The sequence below is a fragment of the Vulpes vulpes genome, chromosome 1 (genome assembly GCF_048418805.1).
Source record: "Vulpes vulpes isolate BD-2025 chromosome 1, VulVul3, whole genome shotgun sequence".
Taxonomy (NCBI): domain Eukaryota; kingdom Metazoa; phylum Chordata; class Mammalia; order Carnivora; family Canidae; genus Vulpes; species Vulpes vulpes.
In genome coordinates, this window is record NC_132780.1 from 187,450,872 (window position 1) to 187,474,493 (window position 23,622).

General features: G+C 32.6%; 1 protein-coding gene and 1 pseudogene across 3 annotated transcripts in view; one reads left to right on the top strand and one right to left on the bottom strand.

Moving 5' to 3' along the window:
• ASCC3 (activating signal cointegrator 1 complex subunit 3) overlaps nucleotides 1-23,622 on the bottom strand; it is a 340,865-nt gene that overhangs the window by 232,310 nt on the left and 84,933 nt on the right. For all 3 annotated transcript variants that reach the window (XM_026002925.2, XM_026002927.2, XM_026002926.2), the window contains exons 9-10: nucleotides 13,343-13,543; nucleotides 12,745-12,885 (exon numbers count right to left, since the gene is read on the bottom strand). In XM_026002925.2, coding sequence (XP_025858710.2) covers nucleotides 12,745-12,885; nucleotides 13,343-13,543 — 342 coding nt within the window. The remainder of the gene's footprint in view (nucleotides 1-12,744; nucleotides 12,886-13,342; nucleotides 13,544-23,622) is intronic.
• LOC112923183 (sorcin pseudogene) lies at nucleotides 20,500-21,080 on the top strand (annotated as a pseudogene).

Sequence of the window (23,622 nt, forward strand, 5' to 3'; positions counted from 1 at the left end):
TTGTACAAGAATGTTCATAGTAGCATTATTTGTTAACAGGGAAAAGCAGAACCAAGGCAAATATTCATCAAATTTGAATGGACAATTTGTGGTATATCCATGCAACATAGTATTAGTTAGCAGTACAAAGGAATGAACCATTAATACATGTAACAATGTAGATGAATATCAAGATAATTAGGTTAAGTGAAAGAAGCCAGAGAGAAAAGTACACACTATATGAACCTACTTATATAAAATTTACGAAAATGTAAACAAACCTATAGTGACAGAAAGCATTTGAGCAGTTCCTGGGGGATGGCAGCTGTGGAGGAAGAGGATGTAAAGAAACTTTTAAAGCTGATGAATTGAATTGAATTGAATTGATTAATTGAATTGTGCTGATGGATTCACCAATATACACAAATATCAAAACTCATTAATTTGTGTTCTTTAAATATGTACAGCTTTTTTGTACATTCATTATACCTCAAGTTCAAATAAAATGCTTAAAGATCAACCAGTATACATGCATTAAAAATGACATGTAGTAGTATCTGGTGCTTTCCTTAGAATATAATCATTATTTTCTTTTCTAGTAAGAAATTTAGGAATGAATCTCAAATTTAGGAATAAATGAATAGCTTTTATCCTTTAATAAAAAGAAGGTCAAACTGAACATAAGGGCCTTCCTTTAGGCCAAGCCTTTAAGAACTCTTCTAAAAAAAAAAAAAAAAAAAGCTCTTCTCCCAGGATCAATTTCACAGATTACTGTCCTGCCAAAGGGAAAAGTCAAAGGATATCCCACTTATAGTCAAATAAATATCATTCATACTTACTATGCTGTCATTTTTAAAAAGTAGAGAAATCATCATATTTTTCTCTTCTCTTTGATTCTGTCAGGCATAGTTTAAAGAGTCAATGTAGCATAAATCATCAAGTGTATACTTTGGGGTTATAACTCAGGAGATACAGTGGGTAAAGAGCAGAATAAAGAACCCAATAAAGCAGCAGAAAGGGGCTAACATTTGTTGAAGGCCAACTATGTGCAAAACACTATATTCAAAATATTTCATATATTATGTCAAATAACCACAGTAAAATATTTTTTTAGTTTTCTCTAACTTGAGGGAACAAAGCACTATACCATAAAAATGTTTTGAAGGCAAATAGCAAAGACTAGAGGGCATTGGGCATTTTAAATCCTTTTAGATTCAGCTTGTGAGGCTGAGGCCTGACTAAACATAGGTGAATCTACAATACAAAGCTCTATGACTTATAACATATAAGGTGCTTAATATTTCTTTAAAATATAAAAAAGTATTTATAATATATAGACAATAATGAGAATTAGAATATAGGAAAAAATTTTTGGTTATTTTATTTTTTAAACATAGCAGTTCCAAGATTAGCTTGCATTTAGATTTGCTTTGAAGAGTAGAGGAAAAAAAAGAGTTAGAATTGGAATACAGAGAACTAGCTAACCCACAGCCTATCCTACGAGTAAGTCTCGGGAAGGGTATCGTATACATGCCTATCAATAACAACATAAGACAAAGACTTTTAAGGGAACTAAATCTCTGGACTTAAAGATATGTTGTTTACACTGATGGTTAAAAGTAAAGAAGGCATTTGTGGTACTTTGATCAATGTGAATGTAAAGGAATCCCTTAACCTAGAGTCCAAGAAGAATTGACTCAAACATTAGAAAAGAAAATTTTTTCTCGACCCAATCAGCTTAGTTTCTGAAATATCCTATTTGTCTCTTTCTCTTCAGTGTCCAATCCATTAGGAGTGAGTGATTTAATAAATTTAAGTAAATAAGAGTAAATAAGCTCTTAAGTAGAAGTCACCAGAAGGGTACAGTTAACTTAGTATATCCAATAAAGGGAATACTCTGTAGCTATCAAATGCCATGCAGTATGAACTAATATTCAATGATACACAAAAAAGTTTACTGGAAAAAATGTAACAAAATGATATACAATCAACTTTCATTTTTTTTACTTATTTGTTTTACATATTTGCCTAGAAAAAAGATTAAGAGGATGGACGCTAAACTTTGTAATTTTCTGTATTTTTTAAACTTTTCTACAATGAGCATATTATCCTTTTGAAGTCAGAAAAAAACTGAAGTATGGAAATTCTCAAAATAAAATTAACATTTAATTCACACTGATCTTATAAAGTGCCACAGAGCTCCAGTTGTAAAACTATGCAACAAAACATATGGAAAATGACATTTAGGATATAAAATGGTCTAAAGTATAGGATTTCACATCATATAGATCATTCTACATACAGGCATGCCCTCTAATGTTCTTGTGACTTTGATAATCTAAGAACAGACAGTAAATATTTCTATGTAATGAATCTTAACCAAGGTTCAAATCAATTATGATTACAAGTACATTCAGGTTTCTTTATAAAAACTATTTATGGCTACAGTGGCACAAAGCTCTATAAAAACTATGATTTCATATATTCCAGTTTTGATATATAAAAATAATTTTTTACAGACATGTGCCAACTATAAATTCAAAAGAAGCTATTTAGATCAGTCACAGAAATTACAGAAAGCATAGCTCTCTACAATTCCTAAAATTAACCAGCTAGCATACTGCATTTTAGCAACTTTGTGCTTCTGATGCAGTGTTTGTGAGACAAGGGCCTTTTTGAAAATAATTGCTTGCAATACTGACTAAAATAACTGCCCCCAAACAACAGAAAACTGGCTTTCAAATCAAGAACTACTTGAAACAAATTGCCCTAACCTATCAAGCTTTGAGGAACTCATAAGCCCTATATTTTCTCAGACATCACACCATATAAAATTATAGAGAAGAACATAAGCATGTGGTATTGTTCAAGAAAGTATTCAAATTAACACAGAATGTTAACAATCAGCAGATTGTTTTAAGCAGAGTTTTTTTTTTTTTTTTTTTAAATCTCAGAGGTAAGTGATAAGAATAAATCTGTAATTTCAAAAAAATCAGAGATACAAATAAGGATCTAGAGATTCTCATGTTTCTGTGGATGCCTTGGGGGAAGAAACCTGAGGATATGTCTGAATTATGATGTCCCTACCCTACCAAGGCAGCTCAGTTTTAGAGAACTGACTGTTCAAAAATAAACTATGTCTGCTAACCTAATCCAGTTTTCCCAGAATTATCATATATTTCTGCCTATATGCCCTGGAGTCTTCAAGAATCATTTTAATTTCTATAAAACATGAATCTCACTAACCAGATATTCATCTCTTTATAATTGTACTTTTTACTGAGTAAAGTTTATGAAACCTTTTCAGCTGCTTTGCATCATAGCTAACAATATAATGTTATTTTGAGTGCCTAATAATATATACTTCATCACTCATATAAAACATTTGATCTTCAACATAGGACAGCAGTCAGGAAGTGCCAGCACAGTGTAGTTAAAATCTATAGTGTTCTAACTAAAACTGAAGTGCTTTTAAATTGTTCATGACAAAACCTGACCTGTGTAAATTTATACTTCATGTAAATACCAAAAAGTTTTGCCATAAAAACACTAAAGTGTTTGATTATAAGGTGCTGCCAAAAACTCCACTGGAAACATTTTCACATTATTAAGATCACATTGCATGGTTTCAGCTTACGTGATTATTTTTATGGACCTGCATCCAGCAGAAAGCAAGCAATGAGAACCCCAGTAAATACCGAAGTCATCAATATTGAACATGTGAACATGGGAACAGCTTATTTATAATTCCCTAAAAGAAAAAGAAACAGACTACCTTTCTTCTTTATATAGATCCACAGGTTCTATATTCTATATGTTAGAGCTATTTTTTTTTTTTTTAAAGGTCCATAAAGCCTATCATTGCATCTACTGGAGAGATGTTATTGAAGTCTGTTTTATTAGATTACTGATTTTTCTCTCTTAAAGGGCCCCTGGGAAATATTTGTGCCTGTTACCCTCAAGAATGGCTTCTGTTGGGCAAATGGTTGCTGATTTATAAACTGGGGCAGGCCTCCCTCAACTTTGTTATATGCATATTGCATTAGTATTGTTTTTGGCTTCTCTTTTTAACCTGGCCTATTATTTTCTTTTACCCTACTGCTCTTCTTACCTACCCTTAGTTTATATCATCTTGATGTTTTATGTTTGCTTTTAAAAAAATATGCTCCTTAAAAAACTTTAAATCTTTTATAGAACAAGGAGGGCAAAGTTAATGAGATTCAGGAAATCCTAATCTTTAGGTACAGAGCATTTAACACATTTCACCAGATATATTAGGAACAATATAATGAAAACCTGCTAAGTGATATTTTACTTCTAATTCCAAAAATGTTTCTGGAGTCCTTTTGGACTACTCTGTCCTTCTAATTCAATTATGTTTATAAACTTCAATAATCTTCCATGCCCAGTATATTTAAAACCAAACTCACTATTCTTAGTAGAAGTTACTTTGTCCTCTGATATGCTCAGGTACATAACCGTCTGCTGAGAAAATGTTAACTTAGAATATTACATCTGTTTACCTTCCCATCTGTCAGTATTACCTGACAAGACATTTAAAACAACTACCAAAAAAGTCCTTCAGGGAGCAGTTTTAAACATACTTAAAATAACTTAAAAAAAGAGTCCCAGCAAAGAAAAACCAAGTAGAATGTTTAGAAATGAAAATTATAACAACCTAAATTAAAAACTCACTGCAAGGGCTCAATGGCAAGAATGTAAACAACAGATGAAAGAATCTGTGGACCCAAAGACAGATCAATAGAATTTATCAAATCTGAACAACAATGAGAAAATAGGTTGAAAAAAATAGAAGAAATTAAAGTTCAAAGTTTACCAAATTTGACAAACCTATAGACTCAAGAAGCTAAACAAACACTAAATAGTATGAACCCAACAAATCTACAACCAGACGTGTCATAATCAAATTTCTGTAAACCAGAGGCAAAGAAAGAATCTTGAAAGAAGATTAAGAGAAACATGTTACCTACAGAGGAACAACAATTCAAATGGCAATGGATATTCTTCGGAAATCTTGGAGGCCAGAAAAAATTTGTGCATTTTCAAGTTTGAAAGGAAAGAACTGACAATCTACAATTCTATATCCAGCAAAAATATCTTTCAGGAGTGGAGATGAAATAAAGACATTCTTAGATTTTATATAGAAGGTAGAAATAGCTATCCAGATAAAACTGAAATCTGAGCATATGTAGTTTCTAACCCATTTTTCAAATTCCCTTTTGTTCCTATCCTCTACTTCTAAGTATATGCATATTCTCAATAAAATAAAAACCCTCCTGAGAGAAGAGTACATCAGGGGCATGTGACATAAGCACATGCATATGTACACCCCATCTTGCCTCCCAACCAAGGTTGCCAGAACTCTGAAAACAGAATAATATGATATCGCTTCTCGGCCTTTTGGCTAAGATCAAGTGTAAAACAGAATAATATGATAGATTCAGGTTCCCTTTGCTATTGCCTACACCTAAGAGAATTGAACAGAATCTCCTCCATCCCCAGCCAAAACAGAAACACAAACAAAACCTAAAATAGTTCATCTCTACTCTCAAACTTCCACAGATAAACTTAGCCCAGCATAAGGATGAGTAAACATATATAAAGAAAAAGGAGAACAATTTCAGAATGCAGGGCACATGCCGTGCTTTAATACAAAGTTACTCTCAGGACAGGAAAACTTTTCTAAAATTTCTGACTAGTATTTTCACTGAGGCTCAAAGGAACACTGAATCTATGATACTGGGAACGGATGCAGAAAGGATAATCTGAGATGCGGAAGGACAAGACATAAAGGAAAGCACAACTACTAAATGGAACCATTAAAAACAATGAATATTGTAAAACAGTAACTGTTTGCAAATGATACAATTAGGATAAGTCTGAAAGTAATCATAGATGAAGAACAATGGAATATAAGACTGGAAAAGGCAATTGGTGTTTTCATGGATGACAAATTTACTGAGTTCTTCAAAGCTCCACAAAATGGCTTTTCAGTTGAAGACCAGATAGGTATTTGTTGTCTACACAGACTATTTTTCATGACAATAAACCTGAGAATTCTAATTCTGTCTTGTAAAAGGAAATTTTATGTTCAAACCTCAATAAAATCATAACTGCTACTAGACCTGACAGTCCCTAGTGAATGACAAATCACATCTCACATTATAGAAGATTTTTAACAAGCGTGGTAGTTGGATTTAATTCAATAAGCAATAAAGAACCAATGAAAGTTTATGAGCAAGGAAATAATATGATCAGAACAGCATGACAGAGAATTGACAAATGAGATTAGTTTGGTTTTCCATATTATAGAAATAAAGACAAACTAACAAAACAAAATATTTTTTTAATACAGGAGAATTTCAAGATTATGTTTAATCGTATTAATTATTGGGAAACTTACCAAAAAATTTTACAAGTGGAATCATTAAAAAGCTAGTAAAAATTATAAAAGTGAAAATTCAGGAAAGCAAAAATTTAGAACTTCAAAAACAAAAGTTGAGTATATCTATATTCCTACATGCTCTGCAATGCTACATGCCTTGCTCTCTCTGCAGCCCAATCTCAAATGCAATGATAACAGCACTGTCTATTAATCTTTCAGAATGTGAGAGGATAGATAGTAGGACAAGGTGAAGAGGTTAGTAACCACACATTTTAGGTCTACAAAGAAATAGCATCACTGATAGTAGGGCTATATTTATACTGGAGGAGAATAAAGAGCAAATACAAGAGAGGAGGTTCAATTTATAGACCATTACTGAGGCCAAGCACACGATCCCTGCCCTTACAGAATTAATAAATATTGACAAAAGACACAGGGCAGGTCTAGGGAAGTTCAGAAATAAGCAAATGGCAATGAGGGGAGAGGATTTCACAAGCCTTTTGATAATGTATTATATATATCTAAGTAGATTTTAATTTTTAACTTTCTATAGCAATGAAGTGGAGACACTGCTAAAAGTTTCTTATGAGTGAGGATACACATATGCACTTAGCATAGTGACTGGCTGATAATTTGTATTCAGATGTTAACTCTCTTGTCTTTCCATAAATATTCCTTCATCAGCATCAATAACACAGCTAGATATAGTACAAGAACAATCAAAATTTTGAGAGTGGTCCAGATTTCTAAGACCACACCAGATCCAAAACCACAGACTTTGTGGAGTAGTCTTATTTTATGAATGTAAATGAATGGTTTACAGGATTCAGGCAAGAAAAAAGTACTCACAAGGTTTGAACTGGGTTTTGAAGAATGGGTAAGGTTTGGACAAACATCAATTAATAAAGAATGACATTATGAAAAAGAAAAAAGGCACGAGGAAACTTACAAAATAGCAATGCTTATTTGAGAACATGTTATTTGAGCAATGTTACTTTAGAAAAAGCAAAAATAGTCTGGCTATAGTTTGTACTGGGAGGCAGTTGGGACATAAGGTTGAAATCCAGGCTGGATGTAGATTGTGAAGAGAATCCCCTATTTTACATAAGTAGTAGTTCTCAAAATGTTTTGGCTTTGGAACTTCTCTGCATTCTTAAAATTAATGAGGCCCCAAAGAGCTCTTATACTGGTTGGTTCTCTTTCTCTCTCTCAATTTCTTTTTTTTTTCATTTTTTAAAAGATTTTAATCATTCATGAGAGACAGAAAAAGGGGGGGGGGCAGAGGGAGAAGCAGGCTCCATGCAGGGAGCCTGATATGGGACTCGATCCTGGGTCTCCAGGATCACGCACTGGGCCGAAGACAGGCGCTAAACTGCTGAGCCACCCAGGGATCCCCCTCTCTCTCAATTTCTTATATTAGAAAGTGAAGCTGAAAAATTTTTATATCACAAAAATAGAAAGTATTCATTTCATTAGCTGTAAATGATGACACCATACATTATACAGACTCTGGAAAACTCCACTGTATACCATGAGAAAAAGAGAGTGGAGAAAGTAACATAATGTTACTATGAAAATTGGTTTTAACTTTGCTGATTCCCACAAAAATCTTAGGAAACAGGATATCCCTGTATCACATTTGAGAGTTGCCACCATAGAGTAATGAGAATAACTAAATCAGTGCAGGGTTTAAAATTAAAAAAAAAAAACAAAAAAACTGTAATGGTGTGAGAAAGACTAAAGCAGAAATATACAGGGGAAGAGCCCTTGATTTCGCACAACAGTGAGATGAGCCTGCAAAAACAGAACTTATATTTGTAGAAAATTTCTTAATGCTAGACTCCCAAGCAATAAAAGAATAAACTGAGTTGATTTCTTCCCTAAACTTCATTGTATGCATCAGGATACAAAATTCATTTCTTTAGGTAGAGTATCATCATATGAATGGTCACAGATACTCCAGAATGGTTCAAATTTCAACAAATTTTATCTTTAATAAAGAAAATCTGTTAAAAGTCAAATTGAGTTATTCTATATGCCTTAAGACATTATGAAAGTAAAAGCACACATTAAAAAAATTATGTGTCCCGATATGTAGTTTTGAGATATAATCTCTGTAATTATATGTTCAGCTAACCCTGGGAGCTAGACTTGGAATGTATCATAGATAACACAACTTCTATGAATACATGAACAAACTTTCAGAATCAAATGTGTCCATATATTTGGAATCTGTATGTAATACTGTACTATGTTCTACAAAGCTAAAAAACTTTCTTCTCTTTACTGTATAAACTTAAAAATTTTAAACATAATTCATTGTGTTAAGTGTACAAGTTACATAAAAAGAACCAAAATTTGTTAAATAGACTCCATTGACCCTTGAATGACATGTTTGAACTCTGCAGGTGCACTTATATGCATATTTATTTTGATAAAGATATTAAAGGTATTTTCTCTTCCTTATGATTTTCCTAATAACATTATCTTTCCTCTAGCTTACTTAACTGTAAGAATACAATAGGTAATACATATAAACATATGTATTCATAGACTGTTTATGTTACTGGTAAGGCTCTGGTGAACAGTAGGCTAGTAGTAGTTAAGTTTCTAGAAAGTTAAAGGTTTTACATGGATTTCTGATGATGGTAGAGAGGGGGAAATCAGTGTCCCTAACCCCCTCAATGTCCAAGGGTCAACGGTATATATAAACACAATTGTTACCCCTGTTTTCAGGTGACAATTATCTAAATTCAAGTTTAAACTTGAATTTTTAAAATTTAAAATCAAACTTAAAATGTTTCATGGAAAAAGCTAGAGGATATCTGAACACTCAAATTTCACAAAGAATATTAGAAATTTAGAGAAAATCCTTTTAATTAAAAAGTCATTTTAAGAAACTAAAATGTCTATATACAGATGATTAAAATAATGATGATAAAAGGTATTTTGCATATAACACATTGAATATACTTTTGAGAAAAATTCATTTGGAATAATAAGATTCTATAAAGTTATAAGAAAAAAATGTAGGAGTTTTAGTTTGTTTGTTTATTTATTTCAGGCTCAAATTCTGTTTATTCTTCATGGGAATAACAATAGCAACAAAAAAAAAGGCATACCTAATAATAATATCCTCTCCCATTCTGTTGGCTGTTGTTAGTTTTGTTGTTTCCTTTGCTATGCTGAAGCTTGATGAAGTCCTGATAGTTTATTTTTATTTTTGCTTTTGTCTCCCTTGCCTCCGGAGGTATGTCTAGTAAGAAGCTACTGTGACCAAGGTCAAAGAGTTTGCTGTCTGGTTTCTCCTCTAGGATTTTGCTGGTTTCCTGTCTTATATTTAAGTCTTTCATCCATTTGCATTTATTTTTGGGTATAGTATAAGAAATTGGTCCAGTTTTCCCAACACTATTTGTTGAAGAGACTTTTTTCCATTGGATATTCTTCCCTGCTTTGTCAAAGATTAGTTGACAATATAGTTGAGGGTCCATTTCTGAATTATCTATTCTGTTCCATTGATCTATCTGTTTTTGTGCCAGTACCATACTGTCTTGTTGATTACAGTTGTATAATACAGTCTGGGATTCTGATGCCTCCTGCTTTGGTTTCATTTCTCAATATTACTTTGGTTATTTGGGATCTTTTCTGGTTTTACCAAATTTGAGGATTGTTTGTTCTAGTTCTATAAAAAATGCTGGCGTTATTTTGATCAGGACTTCCTTGAATTTGTAGATTGTTTTGGGTAGTATAGACATTTTAACAATATTTGTTCTTCCAATCCATGAGCACATAATGTTTTTCCATTTTTTTGTGTCTTCTTTAATTTCTTTCATTAGTGTTCCATAGTTTCAGCGTATAGATCATTTACATCTTTGGTTAGGTTTATTCCTACGTATCTTATGGGTTTTGGTGTGGATTACCTTTTAAAAGAGCAGTTCTATTTTTAAAATATGCTTTCTACCTTCACTGCTAGAAAAATAAAATTAGTGTTTATGAAATACTAATAAATTCAATAATAAAAATATTAGGATATTGGAATCTTCTTCCACTAATGGCAGATGAGCAAAGCTGTGGTATGAATCTCTGCAAATAATTTTAAAATACTGTATACAATTAATACAAATAACTTTTAAGAAACATGAAAGTATGAGAAAACAGTAAAAACAAAAAAGTAACGTCAAAACTATAAATGAAAGTGGTAAGGATTATCAGTTTGCAAATATTTGACCTAAGAGTATGACTCCACACCCATTGCTATTACTGCAAAAAAAGGGGTAGGAAAACCACAGCCCCACTGGCAAAAGGTGCCAGAAATCAGAGTTCAGAGCTAGGATTCAGAACTGAGAAAGCAGTTTGAAAATTAAAGTGAAAAATCCAGCAACATGGTAATCTTCTGAATGTTGAAGTGAAAACACATAGGGGTTAATCCAATAGTCCCATGCTAAAAAGCAGGCTCACACCAGAATAAATAAAAGTCGACTCTGAAAAAGATAAAGCCACACAGAACCAAATCTGTGTTTGAGGCTTTTCCTAATGAGTGGATTTTCCAATCATGGACACACAGATCTAGTGGCTGAAAGCATGAACTAGAATAGCTTAAAACTGTCAGCTGATGGAGTTCAGGATAATGCTAACCCAAAGAATCATTATAAAACAACCCTACCACTAATAAAAGATACATATCCCTTCAAGGCAATGGGATAAAACATAAGTTGGAAATTACCATATTAATTTTAGCCAAAATAATTAATGAAGATTATACATATTAGTCTGGTTTTTAAAATCTAACCATATATCACAGTTAGGCAATATAAGCTAAAATTCACAATGACACAATAACAAAAGTATTAGTTTGTTTACTACTCAGTGTTGCCACTGATAAAATATTTAACAAAACAATGTATTTTTTATAATAAATTACATCAAAATTCGTTTACATTATCTCAAAATTAGGATTTACCAATTAAGAGACCTAAATTAACAGTAGGGGAAATACATTATACACTTAAAATTAATTTTGAAGCTAAAAATCAGAAGGAAAAGAAAGGCTAAGCTCCTAATGAGCCATTACCTGAATTTATAAATATATAGTAAAAATTCAAATAATGATTGTTCTACCATTGATCATTTCAGCAGTTAAAAATCTATTTATGCTAACAAAATAAGTAAATCTGAGATTCTGTTACAATGTAAAGGGGAAAAGAAAAAGTTCTACACATCTTAAACAAAACTATGCTGTAAGCTTTACTAAATTTTTCCTTCTGCTACCTCTTTCTGAAACACAAAACTGTCAAACTATAGATTTTTTTAAAAACTGTCAGTGATTCTAAACATTGATATACTCCCGTTCATTATTCCATAAAATAAAAAGGATATTAAAAATAACCAGAGCAACATCCTGATCACTGACTTTTATCTAACTACAACTGAAACAAGGATCTGATCGTCACTAATCTTTAAACTCTAAAAGTATGTTTGTTTTCTTGGCTGCTGTTAAAAATGTTGTAATGAACATAGGATCTTTGATACCCTAATTTCATTTCTTTTAGATATATACCAGAAGTAGATTACTGGATCATATGGTAGTTCTATTTTTATTTTTTGAGGAACCTCCATACTCTTTTCCAATGACTACACCAATTTACATTTCCAACAACAGTGTATAAAGGTTCACTTTTCTCTACATATTTGCCAGCATTTCTTATATCTTTTTGATAATAATCATTCTAAAAAGTGTGAGGTGACATCTCATAGTTTTGATTTGCATTTCTTTGATGATTAGTGATGCTGGACATCTTTGCATATACCTAATGAACATTTGTATAACTCCTTTGGAAAATGTCTATTCATTTCCTCTGCCCATTTTTGTTTCTTTTTTTAGTTTCACTAAGAAATATCCACTGTATAAGTTTAAGGTGTAGAACATGCATTTCACCTAATATAGTGCTATATACAGCATGTGATTTAATAACTTTCTATATGATGAAATAAAGAACGACTAAAATCTTTTATTATATGTTAATCCTTATGGTATAGTTTAGAATACTAGTGGCATAATTTAAGGATCTCTATATTTTCCTGCTCTTAAAATTGAAGTCTGGTCTTATCTACATTCTCATTCTCTACTGTTTTTAAAGAACAACATTTGCTGTCAACGAACTTAAAATTTATACCAGGCATTTAATAATATTCAAGACATACCAGGAATCACATAAGTTAGAAGGGATAAAATAGGACTAAGCATTAGCAAAAATCTCTTTTGTAGAGGTAAGATGTGATTACAAATAAAAGAATTCCATTATGTTTATGTTTACCTAAAAAAAATGGTATTAAACAAAAAATATAAGTATACAACATACCTGAGTTCGTAAAATTTCATTTTTTGACAACTGCATATCCCCAGTCAATTCTTTCACAACGATGCCCAGGGGCTCTAGACGTTTGCTGAAGTAATTTGTCATTTCAGCTGCCAAGGCCTTCATTGGAGCAACATATACAATCTGTGCCAAAGAAACACTACCTTGATGAATGAGCAAAAACTACATTTTGTTTCTTCATTTGTTTCAAAGCAGTCAATATAAGTCACAATTTATTGTGAAATATAATTGTAGCTACTAGAAGTAAAAGGAATCTTAATAGTAATATCTGAAAAGTAGTTATCTTTTCTTTGGTAAGTGTGCAGCTGCTTAAAGGATAATGGAATTTGTTTATACAGCCACATCACTTTGAACATTGGTTCTGTTTCAAAGCTAAATGTATTTTCATAGGGGTAATAGCATTTTCATAACACAAACAGGGACTGCCTTAAGAGTAACAGAGTAAATCAGGCAGCAATCTTTACCTGAGATCATAAATAATATCCTTAAAACTTTCCAGATTTCATGTAACATGTACAACTACAAACGATTTTAATTTTATAGTTTATAAAGGTTGTGGTCTGATTTGTTAATTTCCTACCTTAAATTCATTCTTTTTGATAACACCTTGTTGAAAATGTTGGCGTATTTCATGCAAAACTGTAAGCATTGCAATGTTGGTCTTTCCAGCCCCAGTAGGGGCACAAATCAGCATGTTCTCATTGGTGTTGTAGGCAGTCTCAAACACGATTGACTGGATTCTATTCAGTCTCTTCATTCCCTTAAAAGCCAGCTGCCCAATCTAAAGAAAGAAAGAAAGAAAGAAAGAAAGAAAGAAAGAAAGAAAGAAAGAAAGAAGAAAGAAAGAAGAAAGAAAGAAAGAAAGAAAGAAAGAAAGAAAGAAAGAAAGAAAGAAAGAAAGACTATTATAAACAATGATAATGCGAAGGACCCATACAAAATAATAAATGCAAACATTTACTTCTTTTGATTTAAAAGCAAAACAAAATGACTGATTTGTTCAGTCTCTCTCAATATGTCCAATATTTAAACCAAAGTGTGTGTAGTTGAAAACTCACAACTACCTAATTCTAATGCATTTGGGAGTTGCATACTCACTAAATTTGAAAAATGCAATAGTGACACTATATATCTATATCTTTATATATAATCCAAAGTATAAAACAATGATAAATTAATCACATAAGGAAATAAAATGAAACACCGGTATCTTTTGAGTTCATATATTGACATTCTAGCTTAGTTAGACTGAAGATGACTAATAAGAGTCCAAGCAAGAAACTTCCTGGGTATATAAAGGAATAGGAAATTCTGTTTCAATATGTTATGGATTTAAAAATATCTTTTTTAAATAGCAGCCATAATAGTAGGAACAATAACTGCCGATTATATTTATTCAGAACTTACACTGTGATATATATATTTGTAAGCACTTTGATATATTTATTAATAATTCTCAAAACGGGTACCTGGGTGGCTTAGTTGGTTAAGAGTCTGCCTTTGGCTTAGGTCATGATCCTGGTGCTCTGGGATTGAGCCCACCAGGCTACATGCTCAGTGGGGGGATCTGCATCCACCTCTCCCTCTGCCCATTTCCCTACTCATGCAAGTGTGCTAAGTAAATAAAATCTTTAAAAACATTCTATGGTATAGATATTTTTTCTATATATATTTTTTTATTTATTAAAAGGATTTTATCTATTTTAAAAGAGAGAGAGAGAGAGAATGCACAAGTGGAAGCAGGGGGTGGGGTAGGCACAGTGAGAGGAAGAGAGAAGCAGACTCCTGGTTGAGTAGAGACCCTGAAAGCAGAGCTTGATCTCACAACCCTAAGACCATGAGCCAAATCAAGAGTTGGATGCTCAGCTGAGCCACCCAGGCAGCCCTTGGTACTTTACTATGTCCTTTTAATAAAGATGAAAATGAAGACACAGAGCGGTTAAATAATTTTTCCTAAGATTTTTCATATGGAAAGCCTTTAGAAATGAAAGCTATAATGCCTTAGAGTAAACAAAACACTGGACAGGATTAATGGCAGAAAATTGGGATGGTTAAATTAATGTCAGAAAAAATAAATTTCAAAGCCAAGAGTATTACCAGGATTAAAAACAGTCATTTCATAATGACAATGAAAATAATTCATCAGTAGGGCATAACAGTCCTAAGTATTCATATATCTAATAACAGATCTTCAAAATGTATGGAGGAAAAACTAATAGACATGCAAATAATTTCAACATCCCTCCCAACACTTGATAGAACAAGTAGGCATGAAAATCAACAAGATTATAGCCGACCTGAACAGCACTATCAACCAATTTGACCTGATTGACATTTATCCATCTAACAATAGCAGAATACAAATTATCTTTAAGTGTTCGTAAAAAAATTTTAAAAATATACCATATTTTGGCCCATAAAACAAGTTTCAATAAATTGAAAAATAATTCATATAAAATATGTCATCTGATCACAAAGGAATGTAATTAAATATCCTTAACAGAAATAGCCTTAGGAAATATCCAAATATTCAAATTAAATAATACACTTCCTAAATAACCCATGGATTAAAAAGAAATCAATAGGAATTTAATAAGTATTCTTAACTGAAGGAAAAAGAAAGCTCAACATATGAGAATTTGTGGATGCTGCTAAAGCACTTAGTGAGGAAAAATAGCACTAACCACCTATATGAAAAAAGAAGGAAAGTTTCAAGGTTATAATTTCATTTTCCAAAATAAAAAAGGGAAAATTAAAACTAAAGTAAGCAGAAGAAACAGTAAGAATCATAGTGGATATCAATGAAATGGAAAACAGAAAAGCTCATTCTTTGAGAAGATCAACAAAAGTGATTAATCCCTAGCCAACTGAAGTCAAAAACTGCTTTCATTTAGAGATGACATGATTTTTTTTTTAATTTTATTTATTTATTCGTGAGAGATGCACAGAGACAGGCGGAAACACAGGCAGAGGGAGAAGCAGGCTCCCTGTGGGAAGCCCGATGCAGGACTCAATCCCATGATCCCAGTACTCTGGGATCACCTGGGATCACAACTTGAGGCAAAGGCAGACACTCAATCACTGAGCCACCCAGGTGCTCCAGAGATGACATGATTTCTATACAAAAAAATCTAACAGAATCTATCAAAAATTTCCCAACAGTAATATGTGATATAAGAAGGTTGAGATACAAATTCAAATTTTTAAAAAAATTATATTTCTATATATTAGCAAGGAAAAATCTGAAAGTAAATTAAAAATTAAATAAAAAACACATATATACTGAGAACTATATAATTTTGCTAGAAGAAATGAAATGTAAGAAAACTCTATAAAAGATGTCAATTCTTCCCAAGTTGATCTATAAGTTTATTGCAATTCCAATCAACATCTGAAAAGGCTTTTTTATGAAAATTAACAAGTCAATTCTAAAATTCATATGGAAACACAAAGGACCTGGAAGAGACAAAACAATTGTGAAAAAGAACAACATAAAAGAGCTCAGACTAACCGATATCAAAGATTATTTAAAAACTGGAGGGGATCCCTGGGTGGCTCAGCGGTTTGGCACCTGCTTTCGGCCCAGGGCGTAATTCTGGAGTCCCAGGATCGAGTATCACGTTGGGCCCCTTGCATGCTTCTCAGTCTGCCTGTGTCTGTACCCTCCCTCCCCCCTCGGAATGAATAGAATCTTAAAAAAAAAAAAAAAAAAAAAACTGGAAAAATCAAACCAGTATTATATTAGCATAAAGATAGCATAAATAGATCAAAGAACAGAACAGAGAATTCACAAATAAACCTTCACATATACTGACAATAGATTTTTGACAAAGGCCCAAAGCCATTGCAGATGACAAAGCATAGCATTATTCAATAAATGATGTCGGAACAAATGGATATCTACAGGCAAAAAGAATAAATTTGAACACATACCTCTCACCATACAAAAATTAACTCAAAGCAGATCACTGACCTAAATGTAAAACTTAAAACTATAAAACTCGTAGTAAAAAAAATCAGAGAAAATATCTGTGGTCCTGAGTTAGGCCAAGATGTCTTAAATATACCATAACCTACAAATGAACAAATTGATGAACTAAATTTAATTCAACAAAATGAAAAAAACAATCTTTTGAAAAGACATTGTTAAGAAGATGAAAGAAGCCAGCATGGAAAAAAATCGCTGTGAAGTATATATACATCTGATAAAGGAATTATATCCCAGATACATAAAGGATTCTTTGAACACAACAGTAAGAAAACAATTCAATTTTTAAAATGGGCAAAAGATTTGAACAACCAATTCACCAAAAGAAATATGTGGATGGCAATAAACACACAAAAAGATGCTCAGCATCATTAGTCATTATGAAAATAAAAGTTAAAATCACAATGAGGTAACACTACACATCTATTAAAATGGCTAAGATTTTTTATTTATTTATTTATTTATTTATTTATTTATTTATTTATAATAGTCACGTAGAGAGAGAGAGAGAGAGAGGCAGAGACACAGGCAGAGGGAGAAGCAGGCTCCATGCACCGGAAGCCTGATGTGGGATTCGATCCCAGGTCTCCAGGATCGTGCCCCGGGCCAAAGGCAGGCGCCAAACCGCTGCGCCACCCAGGGATCCCGGCTAAGATTTTTAAAAGTGGCCACTTCAAGTGTTGGTAGGAGGATGTGAAGAAACTGGCCCTCATACCTATTACTGGTATGGATGTAAAATAGTATAATCACTTTGGAAAGCAACTTGGCAATTTTTTAAAAGTTAATTAAACATACAATTAACATATGATCTGGCCATATCACTTCCAGGCTTGAACCCAAAAGAAAGAAGTAGTATATGTACATACAAAAGCTTGTACACAAATGTTCATAGCAGCTTTATTTGTGATACCTTAAGAGCAGAAACAACTCAAATGTCCAAGAGACGAATGAATAAAATGTGCATATTCATAAAATGAATATTATTACTCAGCAATAAATTATTGAGATGCAACAACATAAATGAATCTCAAAATGATTGTTGAAGCCAGACAAAAAAAGAATATATACTGCATAGTTAACATTTATATACAAATCTGGAAAATACAAACTAACCTATAGTGACAGAAAGCAGCTTAGTTGACGCTTGGGAGCAGGGGGATAAGTGGAGGGAGAGATTGGAATTGTAGAAGCCCAGGTTAAAATACTGGCTCCACCACTATTTCCACTACAACCTTGAAGATACTTAGTATCTCTGAGTTCTATTTCCACATCTGCAAATTAGTAATGTTACACAGGAAGTTATAAAGATTAATAAAAATTGGCAATATTCATGGAATGCTTATTAGAGGTCAATCACAAGGTAAATCCTTTAAATGAATATCCTAATTATTTGTAATAACCATACCAGACCATTTTATAGATGAAGAAACTGAGACTTTAAAAGACTTATATATATGTTCATACAGCTATAAGTGATGGAGCTAGCATCTGAACTCAGATATTATAACTTCAAAACTGCAGTCTTTAATTGATAAAATTCATAAACCCCTTATAGGACAAAGTATATACAGAGTAGGTACTTATTAAAAGTGTTGAAATAAAACTAATAGCACCTATTATCATCACTGTCCTATGTCATCTTTGTTTTTATATGAAGCTTATTAAAATAGTACTGGGAATGAATGTTGCAATTTCCAAACAGTTTTTATGGACTCATGACAAGACATACAGAGTCTACTATTTCTAAATTACAAATCTGATGTCACATTCCAGTTTGAAGGTTTCAAAGAATTCTTACTGTCGATCTTAACCATACAGGTTATGAAACACAATCTTCTAAGGCATAGAATATGCAGCAAATAGAACCTTTTAAAATGTGAACACTTATTATTTTCCACCACTGTTATTTATATATAGTATTCTCTTGAATAGTATTCTATTCTTTGCGCCTTTGCACTACATATAATGCCTTTCCTAACTCTGAGAAACTCTTCATTATCATTTGAGTTTAAGATCAAATGTAAACTCTAGTCCTTCCCAATTCCCTAAGCAATTATTACATTAACTTAATTATACTTTTCCATATTTCAACAAATTTTAAGGTACTATATCTCTCAGCAACTAAAGGTTCATAGAAACCTCTTTATATATGGTCAGTATAAACCTTAACTACAAATACTGAAATGACTGATTCCTATGTATATCTGAATTGAAACTAAAGATTCAGTTTTATTACTTTTTGTATTACCGTAATACCTAACCAAATGCCAGAAACATCATCGGCCTCTAAATAAATTTTTATTTACTTATAGATCGATTAAGTTAACAGGGGAAAAAATCTTTAAAAAGATATGCACTTTACATATAGTATCCTCCAAAGAAACCGTAAACTGGATCTACCAAAATGTATAGCAGTTCAGAAAAAACCTATATTCAATCTTGAATAAGAAACTTATTTTGTTCTTAAAGGTTATAGTTCAAGAAAGAAGTAAACTAGAGCATTAGAAGAATATCCTAACAAACTTAGTACATATTGAGGTCTAAAACATCTATTCAACAGTCATTCACTGACCACTTATAAATACACTAAAGTCTTATGTCAGTGTAAATATTCATTTTCTTAAGAAAAGTTGGAGAGTGTCTAAAACTATCCTTAAAATATATAGTTTGTGGCTTGAAGGAGAAAATTATACCATTTTAGTTTTCTATAATAAAGATAGGACTCCATGCTGAGTTATTTGAAGGGAAGAAGAGACAGTAAGAAGAATGCCATTTCAGATGAAAGAGAGTATTAGAAAAACACCTAGGGCACCTGGGTGGCTCAGTTAAGCATCTGCCTTCCATTCAGGTCATGATCCTGGAGTCCCTGCTTAGTAGGGAGCCTGCTTTTCCCTCTCCCTTGGCTTCTCTCTCCCTGCTTGTGCTCTCTCTCACACACATGCTCTCTCTAATAAATAAGATTTTTTTTTTTTATAAAAACACCTGGAACTAGCCAAAAGTTAGTACAGTTGACTCCTGAACTATGCAGATCCATTTATATGCAGATTTTTTATAGTACAGTACTATAAATGTATTTTTTCTTTCATGATTTTCTTACTAATGTTTCCTTTTCCCTATCTTACTTTATTGGAAGAATGCAATATACAACACATACAACATGTAAAATATGTGTTATTTATGTTATTAGTAAGGCGTCTGATCAACAGTAGGCTACTAGTAGGTAATTCTGAGGGAGCCAAAAGTTATATAAAGATTTGACCACATGGGAGGCTGGTGCCCCAACCTCCAAGTTGTACAAGGGTCAACTATAGTTGTATAAAGGATATGGAAAGATGGTGTAGCAGAAATGATGAAGATAAAAAAAAAAAAGAAAGAAAGAAAGAAAGAAAGCCACGACTAGACTATGAAGACCAGAGTACCACAAAAACTCCTCTACCTCTAAGGGTTTTTTTTTTTTTTTTTTTTCTTTTTTTGGAAAGACAATGTGAAGAAGTCAGCATAGGAAGCTGACGTCCAGAAAAGTTAAATGACCACTCACGTGCACACTGCTAATAGATTGCAGAAAAGATAGAACCTGAATTCAGTTTATCTTAGTTCCAACTACAAATTACCACCAAACTTATTATTTAATATTATACTATGATTTATTTTGCCCATTAATAAGTCTCTACATTTATTTCAAAAGAACCATTGCAAAAGAATCCTTAAAATACTGTTGCAAGTGAGGGCTGGGGGGTGCAGTTTGCACCATGGTGTATCTAGGACACTCTGGTGCTATCAGCAGGTACTACCCAGGTAGGTATGGAGGGGCTCTGGGAGGGCCTACATTTTCCAGACAAACTCAGGATCTGCTGTATAGTTACTTTGCTGCTGGAGCTGTACAGGATGGGCAAGCAGAAACTGACGAACTGCAGAGATGCCTGACACCTGAAGGATACAAACCTTTTAACCTGGAAACTTGTTGGCTTATGATTTCAATGCTGGGTACAGATATGTCAGGCACAATGGGTTTCAATGAATTTAAAGAACTCTGGGCTGTTCTGAAGGGTTGGACACAACACTTCATCAGTTTTGACAGTGATTGGAGTGGAACAGTGGATCCTCAAGAACTGCAGAGGGCCCTGACCACAATGGGATTTCGGTTGAGTTCCCAAGCTGTGAATTCAATTGCAAAATGATACGACACCAATTTCAAGATCACTTTCAATGACTACATCACCTGCTGCATCAAACTGCCAGCTCTGACAGCTTTCAAAGATGGGATACTGCTCAACAAGGTGCTGTGAATTTCCCCTATGATGATTTCATTCAACGTGTCATGAGTCTTTAAACCAAGAGGAGGCTGAATGAACAAAATCAACATTCCAACTAGAGTTCTCTTTAGTTCTTAGTCTTTGCCTTAAGTAACATGTGTAAACTTGCACTGTTGCTTTTCTTTAATTAGCGGTCATAAAAGTTTATCACTTTAGGTACAACTGAAGTTTTTAGTATTGATAATAAATTCTTCGGAATTTTGCTAATACAATATCAAGTCTCTTACACCTTAAAACTTCCTTGCGCCATTGTCAGTGATGCCTTATTTTCTTGTTAAGGCCCTCTGATATAAATTTCAGTGTGTAAAATGTTTAAGGCACATTATACATTTTCATTGTAAGATACTTAAAATCCTTTCATCAGATTCCAACTCTATCTTTCTTCTAGAAAAGTTTTTACCTGGTACTGAAACCTTCATGTATGGAGTATTCTTACAATGCAAATGATTTATACCCACTTGAGTGCAAAAAGACACACACACAAAAAATATGGTAATCCATGTCAAGGTTCACTTTAGTGGAAACTTAGCACAGGCAATAAGGCTTACACATTTTTGATGACCATATGATTGGACAGGAAATGTGAGTGATTATTTTCTGCCTCTTGAAAACTACTAAATCATGTGAGTGGCAAATACTATTTGTCACCAAGTTCTTTGCCATCATCCACCTAGACCTTTGTTATAAAAGTCTTACAAATTATAAGCTATGTAAAAAAAAAAAAACTGAAAAAAGGTTTTTAACAATTAATAGAATATATAAAAATATTAACTAAGGTTATTTTTGGCTTGTGAGATTCTAGGAGACTTAATTTCCTTATAGATTTGAGTATTTTCTAAGTTTTCAATAATGTGTATACTTTTCTTTTAAAATCAGAAGTTATTTTTTAAAATATTGACATATCCATTTTGATATGCCATGTGTTCACTCTTACATTAAAAAATATACGCCGCAAAAAAACTGGAAAGAGAATCAAATGTTGATATTGCTACCACTGGAAATCGGGGGCACGAATTTACTTTCTTCTTTCCTACTACTTTTCCAAATACTCTCTGATAAGCAAGTACTATATTTTTAATGGAAGACAATTTCTTTTTTTTGGATTTTTAAGCCATGTTCTTTTAAGTAAGATTTGGAATCTAATACTGGTTGTGCCTCTTCCTGACTATGTGATTTAACCATCTGGATACTCTGTTTCCCTATCTTTGAAAAGGAGATTAATATTTACTGCATGGAGTAGTTCTGAATAGAAAAATTATGTTGGGATAATTAGCACTAATAATGCTTCGGTTTCTTAAATTTCAACCTGGACTGGCTGGCTCTTTCTTGGAAGGGAGCTTAACATGAAACAATGAAACATGAAACAATGAAACAATGAAACAATGAAATTAGTCTATTTTCTCCATGGCAGCAGAATATCTGTCTCATTTTAGCACACAATATGAGAGCTATTATTCAGATGATCAATTAGTTGTCAATCAATGAAAAAATAAAAACAGTTCTAGGCAAAAATGAATTAATTAATAAAATGAAATCGAAATGAAATGAAATGAAATAAAATAAAATACTTTTAGGATGCCTGAGTGGCTCAGTGGTTTAGCACCTGCCTTCGGCCCAGGGTGTGATCCCAGAGTCCTGGGATTGAGTCCCGCATCGGGCTGCCTGCATGGAGCCTGCTTCTCCCTCTGCCTATGTTTCTGCCTCTCTTTCTTCCTGTGTCTCTCATGAATAAATAAATAAAAACCTCTAAAAAAAATAAAACCCCAAAAGAACAAAACAAAGCAAATTTAGAAATTACTTAAAACAGCACATCTTCTGCTCCCTTCCCCAAAAGTTTTTTTTTTGTTTTTCATTTTGAATTTAGGAACTAAAATAAATTTAATCAATAAACTTGTTCATAAAAAATAAAAAGAATGTGCAAACACAGCAACTGTAACAGTATCAAAAAATATCAATGGAGAACTCAATATATTTCAAATTGTGTCTGAAAGCTACTGGAACATGTGATAATTAAGTTAACTATTCATAAGAGATTTCTTATAGTTGAATGATATTCAAATTATATACACAAATATCCTAACTGAAAGGTTAAAGAAGAAGAAAAGTGTAGTTATATCAAAACTCTATTTGACTCAAATTTAGAAGTATATAGTAATAATATTCATTGTTTTATTTATATATCACACATGCACTAATGTCTAATTAAATGGCACTAAAAGTCATTGCTTCCAAATATTTGGCAATCTTCTAATTTAAAAGAAATATATGTATTGATTTTATAAATTAATGCATAGAGCTAAAACTGAAATTATTTTTATCATGTTAGTGTTTACTTTAAAACAGAAAACTGAATATCTCATGTCTCATTTATCATAAAGGTTTTATGTTCTGCCCAGAGACATTATAAATATATACTCTTCTCCCTTTGAATTAGTAGAAGCACTTTTTAAAAATTTATCTATTTATTTATTCATGAGAGACACAGAGAGAGCGAGAGAGGCAGAGACACAGGCAGAGGGAGAAGCAGACTCCATGCAGGGAGCCTGACGTGGGACTCAA